Source organism: Callorhinus ursinus, unplaced genomic scaffold (assembly GCF_003265705.2).
Source record: "Callorhinus ursinus isolate GAN/ISIS: 27379988/994484 unplaced genomic scaffold, GSC_fseal_2.0 scaffold2, whole genome shotgun sequence".
Classification (NCBI taxonomy): Eukaryota; Metazoa; Chordata; class Mammalia; order Carnivora; family Otariidae; genus Callorhinus; species Callorhinus ursinus.
Genome location: NW_027397064.1, coordinates 13018993 through 13033643, shown reverse-complemented (window position 1 = coordinate 13033643; position 14651 = coordinate 13018993). Strand labels below are relative to the sequence as shown.

General features: G+C 41.8%; 1 protein-coding gene across 2 annotated transcripts in view; it reads right to left on the bottom strand.

The window, feature by feature from the left end:
* Positions 1-14651, bottom strand: part of AP1S3 (adaptor related protein complex 1 subunit sigma 3) — a 50209-nt gene that overhangs the window by 13687 nt on the left and 21871 nt on the right. The window contains exons 2-4 of one of the 2 annotated variants that reach the window (XM_073878007.1): positions 9106-9205; positions 2612-2767; positions 469-577 (exon numbers count right to left, since the gene is read on the bottom strand). In XM_073878007.1, coding sequence (XP_073734108.1) covers positions 469-577; positions 2612-2767; positions 9106-9164 — 324 coding nt within the window. In that variant the 5' untranslated portion in view covers positions 9165-9205. Of the gene's footprint in view, positions 1-468; positions 578-2611; positions 2791-9105; positions 9206-14651 lie in introns of both variants that reach the window. The other variant, XM_025890792.2, reaches the window with a different exon arrangement.

Sequence of the window (14651 nt, the reverse complement as noted above, 5' to 3'; positions counted from 1 at the left end):
AAATTCATGGAGGTTAAATAGCAATAGGAAGGAAAAGGATTTTGGTTTCCTTGTTTATTTGTTTGGCATTTTTTTTAACATATAAATAATATTAAAGAAGACTCGGAGCTTAGTAAAAGAAGCCAGAGAGGGGATTAAAAAGTCAAAATAGAAGAGAGATGACAGGTGACGAAAAATGAGGAGGAAAACATCAAGGAATCCTTCACAATTAAGTTCTTGTTCACTGGATGAGCTCTGTAGGGTGGTTGTGGTCTGAAGACAGAGAGAGAGACACAGCCGGCCTCTTGAAAGCTTTGGAACCTTTGTTTACAAAGAATCACAGGAAGAGGGAGAATGCCTCATATTCTAATCCTTGTGCAAATGCAATTCATATTTTAGACTTGAGAGAGAGAAGGGATGTGATAAAGACAGAACTGATATAAGAGCTGAAACAGGGACTAATTCCAAGCAGACCAGAACAACACTTACATTTCCAAAGTATTTGTCCAGCAACTCCACGTAACGATGCACGATCTCTAGTGTCAAGAGCTCATTGTCCTGATTTTCTACAGCACAGCAAAAATATAAACTAGCATACCTTGAAAGGAAAAACACGAAGAAAGAAAAGTAAAATACGATGACACGTCCAATAACCTGAAGATGGTGTGTTCTGCAGTGAATATGCGAAGCTCCCTCTTCTCCAGAGACTCTCCCCATCCAAATCCAAGAAAGAAGTCATCATTCATCACATCCAATAGCCTCCCAATATGTGAAAGAGAATATATAAAAACAGTGGCCATTGGGTTATTTCAGTTAATTATATGAAAGACTCTCAACATCATTTTGCCCTGAGGAACTATCATCAGGGAGACAGAGTCCTTGGCCCAGAGTAATGGGGGTGTCTGCTCATGCCCCTCCCCCGCTTGTGAACCACCCTTTCTAAACTTCAAGCCCCCGACCCAGGCTCTCACCTCATACTCCTTCTGTATGTGACCCACCCTCAGTCCATCCAGTCCATCCTCCTGCCTAAAATCCTCTTTCCCACCCCCATCTGTGTAGTTAATGCCAACTTCCCCCCTTAGCTCTGAGCTTGGATGTCTTTCCTCTGGGAAATCTCTAACCTTGCAGACGGGACTGGATGCCGGGCTCTGCACACCCGTGCCTCCCCCAACAGAGCAGCTAGTGCTCTTCATTGCCCATTTCATGGCTTTTCTCTGCCCCACTAGGTCACTGGCTTCCCAAAGGCAGGTGCTGAGTCTGCCTTGCTCACCATCATGTTCCCAGGCGCTGCAAATACCTGTAGAGAGAACTGCTAAAGCCTATTCTTTATACAATGGCTTAAATCACAAATGAACTCAAAGTTTTAAAAAGCCAGCAAGCAGAGAGTAGGGACAAGCTTCTTGTTGACAACTGCTTCCTGGGTCTCTGCCTTGCCGTCCCTGGGATGCTTATTAAAAGGGGCTTTCACTGACATCTCTCCGGATGCTAGTACTAAAAGCTTTAACCTTGGACCCAGCAGAAGCAGCTTTGCCCGGGCACTTCCTGGTAATTTACTCCATTAAATATAGCCTGCCAACCGGCCTCTGTCTTTGCCTTTCAGGTTTTATAAACACCCTTTGCAAGAGCCTTCCTAATGTGCATTTTCTTTCTGGGAGTGGCAGGAGGAGGTTGAATGCAGGGTCAGGTCAGCTGGGTTCTGGTCCAGGCTTAGACATGAATTATCTGGGCCTCTATGAGCAAAATGGCTTTACCTCTTGGGGTCTCAGTTTCCTGACCCATAATCTAAAGTTGCTCACCAGTATGGTCTTGCTATGGCAAGCAGGTGCAATAATGAGAGGATATATAAGTTTTAAAGCCAGAAGGAGGGGCGCCTGGGTGGCTCAGTCTGTTAAGTGATTGCCTTCAGCTCAGGTCACGATCTCAGGGTCCTGGGATCGAGCCCCAACTCGGGCTCCCTCCTCAACACGGAGTCTGCTTCTCCCTCTCCCTCTGCCTCTGCCCGTCCCCACCCCCGCTCATGTGCTCTTTCTCAAATAAATAAAATCTTTAAAAAAAATAAATAAAGCCAGAAGGATATGGATTTGAATCCTGACTCTCCCAATTGCCCCTTCGTTCCTGTGACTGAAGACTAATTACTTAGAAACTCTCTGTGGCTTCAATTTCCTCTTCTGCAAATATGAGTAATAATGGCAGTAATAAGAGCTGCCCTTCTCTCTAGCACCTTAACCTGCATTTTGTCCCATAGCATGTATTACTAACGGATAAGGTTTCATTTGCCTAACCAATGAGTATGCTCCATAAGAGCAGCATTGTTCCTGTCGTTTGTTATGGCATCCACCGTCATTAGAAGTGCTGGAAATGTAATAGGTGCCCAGAAGCTATTTCGTGAATGCACTTGTACATTATCCACGTGTAGATTACATCCCTAGAATCCATCCTGGCACATGGAAAGCCTTTCAATAAATGAGAATTCTTTTTTGCTAGTCTACTGATACGAATATTTGGGCTCTAGGCTCCAAAGATTTCAGTAAGTGATGCAACTGGTGTCAACTGGTGTTGTAATCGAAAATGTTCAGGATTAAACAATCCAAAGCAATAATGAGAAAGACAGTTCTCATAAAGTTACTCACACCTTTTATAAACAAGTTTTAGCTCCTTCCAGTCAATAAAGCTGCTTGTCCTCTGACCACGAGAGAGAATAATCTGAACAATTTCCCGGGTGATCTTTTTCCTCTCTTTGTCAGGGAGAGTCGTGTACCATTTCTGCAGCCGTAATTTCCCCTGTCGACTGAAAAGCAATATGAAATGTATCTAGAACAAATAAAGGACAGAGAAAAACAGAACTTGATCAGCTAAATCATTCTACATAGACACTAGATATTAAATGGCAGGGTTTACAAATGATGATAATTCTGAACAAATGAAAAAATTCTCACCAGCATGAAAACTATCTCATTTGAAAATTTCATTTAACCCATCTGAGAACAAAGAAATGTATGCATCCCAAACATGGCTTATTGATATTAGAGGGGAAGGATAAGAGTTTAAAAAATTATCCCTTTTGGGAGTCACAAAGTTATTATAGGCAGAAAAATATATAAAGGAAGTATGTAACTCTTTTAAGAAAACAATAAAATCTTCCTTCACAAGGCAAAAATAAAATGGTAATAACAGTGGAAGAGTTTACTTTAAAAATTACATCCCAGTTCCATATCAAAACTATGGCAACATAGTGATAATAGAGGAGGGAAAAAAGGGAGAGAAAGGAGGGAAAGGAAGATAAAGCACTAGGAAAGGGTGAGAAAGCAAGGAAGGGGCTACATTCTGTCTTTATTTTTTTAATAAAAATTGTATATATTGAAGGCATACAAGAGAGTGATCTGATACACATATCTATAGTGGAGTGATTATATAGTCAAACTAATTAACATTTCATCTCCTCACATGGTTACCATTGTGTGTGTGTGATGACAGCCCCTGAAATCTAATCTCTTAGTAAATTTCCAGTATTCAATCCAGTATTATTAACTACAGTCATCACCATGAACAGCAGATCTCTAGACTCACTCATCTTATAACTGCAACTTTGTGCTCTTCAACAAACATCTCCCCATTTCCCCCACCTCCCCACACCTGGGAATCATGGTTCTACTCTATATGCCTCTATGACTTTTAACTTTTCAGATTCCACATATAAGTGAGATCACGCAGTATTTGTCTTTCTGTGTCTGGCTTATTTCATTGAGCATGATGTCGTCCAGGTTTATCCATGATATCATCAATGACGGGATTTCTTTCTTTTTTATAACTGAAAATATTCCATTACACACACACACGCACACACAAAACACACACACACAACACACACACATATAAACCACATTTTCTTTATCCATTCATCTATCGATGGACACTTAGGTTAATTCTGTATCTTGGCTATTGTGAATAATGCTGCAATGAACTTGGAAGTGCAGATATCTCTTCAAGATACTGATTTCATTTCCTTTGAAAATACACCGAGAAGTGGGATTGCTGGATCACACAGTACTTCTATTTTTAACTACTTGAGGAAACTCCATACTGTTTTCCATAATGGCTACACCAGTTTGCATTCCCACCAACAGTGTTCCCTTTTCTCCACATTTTCACCAACACTATTGTCTTTTGTCCTTCTGGTAACAGTCACTTTAACCAATGGGAGGCGATCTCCTATGGTTCTGATTTGCATTTCTCTGATGATTAATGATGTTGAGCATCTTTTCATATACCTGTTGGTCATCTGTATGTCTTCTTTGAAGAAATACCTGTTCAGGTCCTTTGTCCATTTTTTAATCAGGTTATTTATTTTCTTGCTATTGACTTCTTTGAGTTACTTCTATATTTTGGATATTAACCTCCTAACAGATACATGGTTTACAAATATTTTCTTCCAGGTGGCCGCTTCATTCTGTTGATTGTTTCCTTTGCTGTGAAGAAGCTGTTTAGTTTGACATAACCTCATTTGCCTATTTTTGCTTTTGTTACCCTTGCTTTGGGGGTAATACCCAAAATATCGTTGCCCAGACCAACGTCATGAAGCTTTCTCCCTCTACTTCTAGTAGTTTTGCAGTTTCAGATCTTACATTTAAATCTTAATCCATTTTGAGTTGGTTTTTTTAATAGAAAGTGTCAGAAGGATCCAATTTCATTCTTTTGCATGTGGATAACCAGTTTTCCCAACACCACTATTGAAAGATTGTCCTTTTCCCATTGTGTGTTCTTGGCAGCTTTGTTGAAGATCAAACTGAGTGTTAAATGTAAGCTCTTTACCCCACTTTGTGGCTAACTTGGCTGAGAGCTTTAGAATAGACCATCTCATGTAACAATTGTCTTTGTCATCATAATAGATTTCTAACAATTTAGACAGTATGTTGGCTATGTTTGGAAGCAACCCGATCTTATTTTCAATTAAGTTACAAAGTGTGTATTTTAAATAAAGGCTTATATTTCAATGCATTTTAAAAGATTTAAATGAATGGAAGACACCATAACATGTAAAAATTTACTTTGGTACCTTGGAGGTTCAGCAGAGATGCTTTTCAGAAATTGTCAGATGGTATAATATTTATTTGATGGGAGATTAAGTTTTCTCAAGGCACTATGTGAGAAGTAGTTTAGAATCATAATTTATTTCAGGATGCCTGGGTGGCTCAGTCGTTAAGCATCTACCTCCGGCTCAGGTCATGATCCCAGGGTCCTGGGATCGAGCCCCGCATCAGGGTCCCTGCTCTGTGGGAAACCTGCTTCTCCCTCTCCCACTCCCCCTGCTTGTGTTCCCTCTCTTGCTGTGTCTCTCTCTGTCAAATAAATAAATAAAATCTTAAAAAAAATCATAATTTATTTCATCAAGTTTTTGCTTTCTTTTCTTTTTTAAAAAAAAAAATTCAGTAGGGGTTAAGTGTGTCAGGGAGGGGAGAATGATATATACTGGAAGCCAAAATAATTAAAATTTTAAAAACTTTTTTTTAAAGATTTTATGTATTTGTTTGAGAGAGAGAGAGAAAGAGCATAAGGGGGGGGAGTGGCAGAGGAAGAGGGAGAAGCAGGCTCCCCGCTGAGTAGGGAGCCCCACAAGGAGGGACTGGATCCCAGGACTCTGGGATCATGACCTGAGCTGAAGGCAGATATTTAACCGATTGAGCCACCCAGGAACCCCTTTAAAAACATTTTATAAATAAAATATTCACCTTTTATTGAAGAGGTTTGGCTCTGAATATCAGGGCATAGGTCATAAAAACCCAGTAGGTGGTGATATCTGAGGACCAAAAGCAACCAGGCTCTTTCCTCAGAGCTCCTCCTACCTCCAACCTATAGAATTTGAGGTCTTCCTTAATAAGGTTACATTCTGTCTTAGAAAGAAAACATTTCAAGTCAGGAAACGACAGATGTTGGCGGGGATGCGGAGAAAGGGGAACCCTCCTACGCTGTTGGTGGGAATGCAAGCTGGTGCAGCCACTCTGGAAAACAGTATGGAGGTTCCTCAAAAAGTTGAAAATAGAGCTACCCTATGACCCAGCAATTGCACTACTGGGTATTTACCCCAAAGATATAAATGTAGTGATCCGAAGGGGTACGTGTACCCCAATGTTTATAGCAGCAATGTCCACAATAGCCAAACTGTGGAAAGAGCCAAGATGTCCATAAACAGATGAATGGATAAAGAAGCTGTGGTATCATATACAATGGAATATTATGCAGCCATCAAAACAACAACAACAACAACAAAATCTTGCCATTTGCAACGACGTGGATGGGACTAGAGGGTATTATGCTAAGCGAAATAAGTCAATCAGAGAAAGACAAGTATCATATGATCTCACTGATATGAGGAATTCTTAATCTCAGGAAACAAACTGAGTGTTGCTGGAGTGGTGGGGGGGTGGGAGGGATGGGGTGGCTGGGTGATAGACGTAGGGGAGGGTATGTGCTATGGTGAGCGCTGTGAATTGTGCAAGACTGATGAATCACAGACCTGTACCTCTGAAACAAATAATACATTATATGTTAAAAAAACATAGTAGGAAGGGAAAAATGAAGGGGGGAAATCGGAGGGGGAGACGAACCATGAGAGACTATGGAATCCAAGAAACAAACTGAGGGTTCTAGAGGGGAGGGGGGTGGGGGGACGGGTTAGCCTGGTGATGGGTATTGAGGAGGGCACGTTCTGCACGGAGCACTGGGTGTTATACGCAAACAATGAATCATGGAACACTACATCAAAAACTAATGATGTAATGTATGGTGACTAACGTAACATAATAAAATAAAAGAAAAAAAAAAGAAAACATTTCTTAGAACAAGGACTTGAGAACCAAGACATCACAAGTGAGGAGAAAGCAAGTGTGAAAGCTCTGCTCATCTAGCAACTTTAAGAAACATCACCCTCAGTCTGGGATTTTAAATATCTGCTGAGAACACAGCATTTTCTTAAATACCCATTTCACTATCAGCCCAGGTATAAATAATTCAGTAAGGGAACACAGTCACTGTTTTCTAAGAATTAAACTGAGAAAGGTATTTTTACTTCCAAGAAGAGATCATCCTAAAAGTGACATTCTAAAAGTACAAGGTGGAAAAAAAATAAAAAATAAATAAAAGTACAGGGTGGAATGGTGCTAGAACCATAAAACCTCAGGATCTCGAGAACAAGGCTCAGCTTTGGATCATCACCAATGGATAAGTCTATTCAATCCAATGTCTAGCAGATGGTCAGACTTTCACTAGAGAAATGAAATCCACACATTTTTCTTAGTGCTCACTTTGCATTTCCTCTCAGAAAAGATTTTTTCTTCCCATCTAACCTAAATCTCTTCTGTTACAGTTTAAGCCATTTTTCCCTGATTTTATCCACAGAGTAAATTAAAAGACAGGATGTCGCCGCCCCGGGAGTAATAACTAACTCTACACGTATTTGAAGATAGCCTTTCAGGCTACCATGAATCGTCTTCCTTCCAGGAGAAATAACCCTGGTTTCATGTTGTCTTCTTATTGGTTCTACCTCCAGATCTCAAAATCATGCTTGTTGTGATTCCTCCCAGATTTCTCCATAGGCTAAATGTTACTTTTAATTGAGGGGACTCAGATCGATACCCAAAGTTCCAGTGAGAGGCTGGAAGTAGGGCTGAGTTTCATTGTGGATTACTTTCTAGTTCTTCTACATTGCAACAGTCTCTCACCATCAGGCGCCTCCCTTCTTAAACGTGGATCAACAATGTAGGGCAATGAACAAAAAGCAAATCTTTATTCTAACAATGAGTTCAAAGAGAAAGGATGATCAGGAACCTGATACACACATCTGTAAAGCCTATATAAAATATACAAATACATTCTAAATTCAGAAGAAGCAACAAATTGATTCAAATTTATCCTATAATTGCCTTGCATAAGACAGTGTTGAGAGATTTAGCCCTCTCGAGTTCTGCTCCGAGACAGAACATAGCTTGTGGTTGTGGTATCTGGTGTCCGTCACACGTCCAGAGTGAGCGGTGTGGCTTGAGAGAACCAGCAGAATGAATTGTAGTGACTCACAAGAGTTCATCACCTCCAGCAATTAATTTTAATTTATCAGTTTAGTCATTCAAGGCATATTCGAATAATATGTTTCAAGAGGTTAATCAAACACCTTTATTGATTAGCACTAGCTAATTTATTAATTAATTTGCTCTCAAGAGTAGGAGGAAAGCAATTGGAAGGGTTTTTTTCAATATTCACAAAGAGCCAACAAGTGATGTCGTAAACAAACTTCATCTGACTTCAGAAAATAACACCCAGACATTCCCCTTCCATAGTACTGCTGAGATAAAAGGAGTAATGGAGAGGCTGACTGGTAATACCCTTCTGGAAAATGCTAACTCCAGAAATAACCATAAAATCCAATGAAGTATGTTGAGTGAGGTTAAGTTCTTAAATTTAGCTCAAATGTTTTGGCCTCAGGTGGACCCTTAGCTTCACCAAGATCTCCCACTCCTATCCCAGAAGCCCTTCTGAGGCGTCTGGTTCTGTACCAGATGATCCTTTAAATCCAAACACGTCCGGTTAATCCAAGCATTCTTTGTCCTCAGAATGTCCACTAGTATAATCCTTGACCTAATTCGGTATAGCCCAAATTTGTCACTTTGACCCAGAATGCAAACTACTCCGGGCATTTTTGTAATTTTATTTCTGAAGCATGTCCAGGGAGGTACCCTTAGGCCTTTGCAGGAAGCACAAAGCAGACCAATACCAATCTACTTAGCCTTCTTCGAACCAGTGTTAGCATCTTCCTTCCCGCTGAAGATAAAAGGTGAAAGCATCCGGTAGCGCTTTGGGTTCTTAATGTTTGTAAATCTCCCTGCTCCTGAGCAGGGAGTAGTAGACCCACAACCAGCTTCCAAGAGGAGAGGCACCCAGGGACCTTTCCCTATCCCCAACACTGTCACCTCACAAACACCCCCTACTCAGGGCTGGCTTGTATTATAGGATCTGAGCTGCAAATACAAACCCACAGAATATGTTCCTTTCCTCCCATTCCATCCACTTGACAGGCCCTTCCTCTGATGCCCTGTAATACATGACACATCACTTACACACTATTTCTGGAGTCCTCACCTTCTCAGCCCCTTTTCTTCTGCAGCCACTCTACAGACTCCCAACCCAGATCGGCCCATCCACTCTCATCTCTGCTTCTCCATCGAGGTATCAGGCACTCCTGAGAAAAATCACAGAAGACTCTACAGATTGGTACTACTTTAGGGGTACGATGGTCCAGCTCAGTGAAATCTCCAGTGGTACTTGGAAACTCTCCATCTACCTCTTCACGTAAAGGGTTGCTAAGCAACTCCCCCTTCGTTATTGCAAGTCACCACCAAGCCCCTCCTATTCCTTACCTCTATCCTTACTCCCTGACTCTGGGAAGATAAAAGTCAAGAGAATAAAAATCATTCCACAGGGTTTCCTTAGCTCCTCCCATGTGGACAAACTCAGTCACCCCCACCCCCACCCCTGCCAACTTACTTTCTCCCTATGTCAGAGAACAAAATATCATCTCCCGTCCTGGCCGCCCACCCTCACCTATGTCTTCGGGAATGTGCACTCAGCATTCTGACACTGGCCCTCCCGTCTGAAGCTCCTTACATGTAGATACTGAATAATTCTTAAGTCTCTCTCATGTTTAAAAAACAACAGTCCTCTGGAGAATCCCAACCTTGACTCAGCCATCAATGTCAAGTCCAAAAAGTGCCCACATCTTTTGACCCAATAAGCCTACTGTTTAAATACGTTATTAAGGATGTGCCTTAAAATGCAGATAAACATTTAGGTGTTAGTGCTTACTGTAGTTTTTTATAGTAACACACAAACAATAATACTGTAAACTACCTAAATTACCAATAATAGAGAAATTTTGAAATGCTATTTGTTAAATGATTTCAGTAAGTGAGAAGTCCTGCCTTATAATGTTACATAAAGAAAAAAAAAAAAAAAAGAACATAGGGCGCCTGAGTGGCTCAGTTGGTTAAACGGTTGCCTTCGGCTCAGGTCATGATCCCAGTGTCCTGGGATGGAGTCCCACGTCGGGCTCCCTGCTCAGCAGGGAGCTTGCTTCTCCCTCTGCCTCTCCCCCGACTTGTTCTCTCAATCTCTTTCAATGCTTTCTCTCAATGCTTTCTCAAATAAATAAATAAAATCTTTAAAAAAAAAAAAGAATATAGGGCGCCTGGGTGGCTCAGTTGGTTAAGCGACGCCTTCAGCTCAGGTCATGATCCTGGAGTCCCGGGATCAAGTCCCGCATCGGGCTCCCTGCTCAGCAGGGAGTCTACTTCTCCCTCTGACCCTCTTCCCTCTCATGCTTTCTATCTCTCATTCTCTCTCTCTCTCAAATAAATAAAATCTTTAAAAAAAAAGAATATAAGATAGTACCCGGAGTATTACAGCAACAATTTATACTTACAGAGACATTATGTAAAGGAAAGACATGAACTTGTTCATAGTGTTTATCTTGGAAGAGTGGAATTATAAATGTTATTTTCTTCTTTGTACTCGCCTGGAATTTCCCAAATCCATATGCATGATTTTATAATTAGAAAAAAAATGCTTAATGAAAAGAATATTAGCAAGTTCAATAAAAATCAGTCAGCATTCTATCTGAAGGCCAAATACTAAGTAAATATCAAAGTGTTTTCAACAAATAAAACTATACCTCAAGGAGACTGCACAGTACTGGCTATTCAAGAGCTCCTGCAGACAGACAAAGGCCCCCCCACCCCTCTGGAGCTCACAGCAGGTGTCCTGGCCATGGGACTATGCCTGCATAAGGACAAGGAGGGTGGGGAAAGAACATGCAAAAATGGTCATCATTGCCCAACTAAGGTGGGGGCCCTGGTAGTTATTTTTCTGTAATTTCAAAACAATGCTTTTAATTCTGGCAATGAAATAAAGAAAGGGAGAATGAGCAAAAGCGTGAGCCAATAGTTTAGGCTTTATTCACATTAACTAGAGCATTGCTCTTATAACAGGCTGACAAACTCAGCGCATCACAATCAGTATGTTTTTAATTAAAAAAGGACAGAACAGAACATAGCAGAGTTATGTATATTAAGGGTGTGTGTTTCAAGAAACTTGTTCCTATAGCATATACTGGGCGCTAGTGTAAAGTGCATTTCTTGCTATTGATTGTGGCTAATGGAAGGAGAGGAGCAGGGAGAAGGACATGGGAAAGAAGTTAAGGTCAAAGACACTGCGCCTAGTGAAGAGGTCGTCCACAACGAGGCAAAGAAGCAGGGAAAAATATGTTTATGCAAAGCTAGTCAGTAGGGAAATGTTAACAGAACAAAACAGCTCCTGACTCAGTATTAATACTGAAGCTCTAGAGAATGCCAGGGACCAGAAAGAATATTCCCATAAACATAACTGTTTCCCCAGTAGGAGAAGCCACCATTTGCGATGGATCTCCAGGTATAGCAAACCACGACATCGTAAACGGTGAGGAAGATGACTTTCAGGAAGGGCAACATCAGGCCGAACAACTAAGTCAGCTTGTGAAAAACAGAAAGATGCCCTCTTTGGAGTAGGAATTAACTCAAACTTCTTTTTCTCAGTGCAGACAAACTAAATAAGCAAGTAAAATAGAGGAAAATGTCTCACTCTGTCATGGGTGTGACTATCCCCTTAGAACAAATAGGGGGAAAGTAAACAGCTGGATGCAGGAAGAAAGCAAGGAGAAAAGAAACTCTCACACACCCTCTCAGTCTGCACGTTTCTCCAGAATCTCGTCCAGTTCTATTCTTTGCTCATCATGGGGACTCAATAAATATGGGTGGGACTGTCGAATTTTGAGAAATGGCACCGAGCCCTGTAATAATGTTGCATAGAGAATTGGGTTTTCTATAAGGCTTAGAGAACATCATGGTTTCTCTTGAGATGACCTTTTAAAAGCCCGAGATTTTATCGGGCCTTGTAAGTTTACAACTGGAATTACTTTTCCCCAGATGCAATAGATGAGTTGAGCACTTGGATCTTCCAGATCTTCTGGCAGCTTACCCTGACTGGTTTAACAGTCCTCTGGCCCGGAGAGCTGGAGAGCATCCACAAACTGAGAGATGCAGCTACTGTTCTAGAATCAATTATGAAAGTGTTACACACAACTGGTCTGGGCACGCGTTCCTTCAGGGCTACCCAGTTTGTATTTGCAGGTAGGGATGAGCACTTAAACAATCACACTGTTTTCCTCCTTCCTCCAAGCCTGCTTTCAAACCTGCAAGGCCATCCCTCCAGGGCTGCTGCCTCTCAAGCATCAGAGAGGCTTCTGGAAGGTAAAAAGGGACACCCACTGCGTCTTTACCAGCCCCATGTACTCCCCTGCTCATGGGGCTGCAACCACAGAGAGCTCCCTCTTCCACAAGCCAAGCTATTTTCTCTCTGCAAAGGCCATTTGCTTAAGTCTTTAGTGAGGTACGCTTTTTATAGATTTTACCAGCATGCCCTGAGTGGAAATAAGATTTGCCAGACTATGCTTTCCCAAGAGTCATTTACGTTAACTTTTTAGGATGAAGGTTCGCTGACAATCTGTCAGTCCTCTAGCTTAGTGACCCTTTGAAACAAACTTGTTACCTGCCGGAAATTAAAATAATACTTCTTTAAAACCTGCTACATGCTATCCAACCAAAATTGTGTATCTCAACCACTGTTCCAGATTAGATCCAGAGTATGCTATGCCTTTACCACTAGGTCAACCCAAATTTGATTAAGGAAATGTATCACCAGGCCAGGCCTTGGGGGGCTGCGACAGTATCACACACATCAACTTCTGCGCAGAGTCTAGTGCAGAGCAAACTCTTAATGAATGCTTGCTGTTACTAATAAGTCATCCAGGAGTTGGCTCCATCCATTTATATTGTCATTCCTCTTCACTGAGGCAAGCAACACATTCTCTGCTTCCTCCTTTGGAATCACGGCTCCTCCATCGATTTTCCCTCATTGGTTCCCACATTGGGACGGAAAGAGTCTCTGAAAGGCATTCCTCAGGGACACAGAGAGGCATTCTGCTGATTCTTTGGGTAATCATAAACCATCCAGTTTCTAGCCGACCTGCTTCCTACCTAGTCCCCTCGGTTACCTTCCCAATGCTCAAATAATGAGGTTGCCCCAAAGAGAGCCCAAACTTGCCCATAAGTCATTCAGAGCCCCTTTCTTTTGACTGCTGACCCGTGGTCTTCTGGTTGTGTATCTATTAATTCTCTCCACGTTCTCTGTAAGGTGTTTACTTTAGGCTTCCCCGTTTTTTTCACCTTTGTGTGTGGGTGTGTGCCTCCATTTTCCTTCTCCACAACTGAGCGACGGCATTTCATGTGTTAATTCCTAGTGTTCACTTTCTCTCTCTCCCCACCAGTTCCTATTCACCGGGGCGGCAAGGTTTAGCAGGAACCACGGGGCAGATATGGCCCTCAACCAGCCATCGGTTTCCCCCTCCAGGCCCTGTGCCCTCCCCTATGAAACCGGAGAGCGGGGTCACATACTCAAATACCTTTCCAGGGTTGGGCACAGAGGCAGGAAACCTTTCAAACGAAGGTAAAGGTTCAGGGTAATGTAATAGGGGGTGGAAGAAACAGAGTGGCACTGGAAATCACACGTCCTGACTGAAGGGACAGGCACAAGTCAGCCACACTAAGGTATTGCCAGGGAAAAATATCAGCCAGTATTGCTGGGTCTTCAGATTGGTTTTTTTTCCAAAAGAAGCCTGAAACCTGGATGATTATGTAAAATATTGGGATAATTTTAATGTTGGCAATTAATATTAGTACTAATACTAACAAAATAGTACTCACGCTAAGCAAAGCACGCTGTGATGGCTGTGGCCTCGAACTGTATTTGGGCTGCAGGCCTCGTGTGACACTGCTGAATTAGGGCACAGCTGAAGTCCCCTATTGTACTAATGTCATTCTGTAGCATTTGGGCATGCAGTGGATGTCCTTTCCTTGTGATATCTGGCTCTCTCTGTTTGAGGAAGCGGCCCTCTGACCTGAGAAGCTTGCTTCCACATCTCAGCCCCATATTACTTCAAATCTTTTGTGAATCAGACTCTCCTATTAACTTAATTCATCAAATTGTATAGGTTTCTTTTCCTCAAGATTTCCAGCTCTGGTTTCTGTTTCTATAATAAAAGAAGATAACATTAAATAGAAAGCAAAATCCACACAATCTCGGAATCTCATTTTTGGCTCGTTGTGTCAGCCTTTTTCCCCAAATTAAAATGCTGAAAAGAAAGACATTAGCCAATGTCTTTCAATCCTTTTCCTGATCCTTTTACACCATCTGGTGGCAGAACAGTCTGCTTATAACAAGTGAAATGCCCAGTGAAGAAGGCACAGCGCCAGGCCAACGAGGTGAGGAGGAAAGAGGAAGAGCATCGGAGGGGCAGCAAGAGAACAGGAAGAGAGGAAGGAGAAACAAAAGTTATAGGTAACCCACAAACTGAAGGATGAACTGCTGGGAATCAGCCGATGACCATTTATGTACAACTTTAAAGCTCCTTCTGTAAAGAAAATTCCTTATAATATAAAACCATCCGTATCCATCTACCTATATTTTACTGCACAGCAGTGTTTACTGGAAGGAAGGAAGGAAGGAAGGAAGGAAGGAAGGAAGGAAGGAAGGAAGGA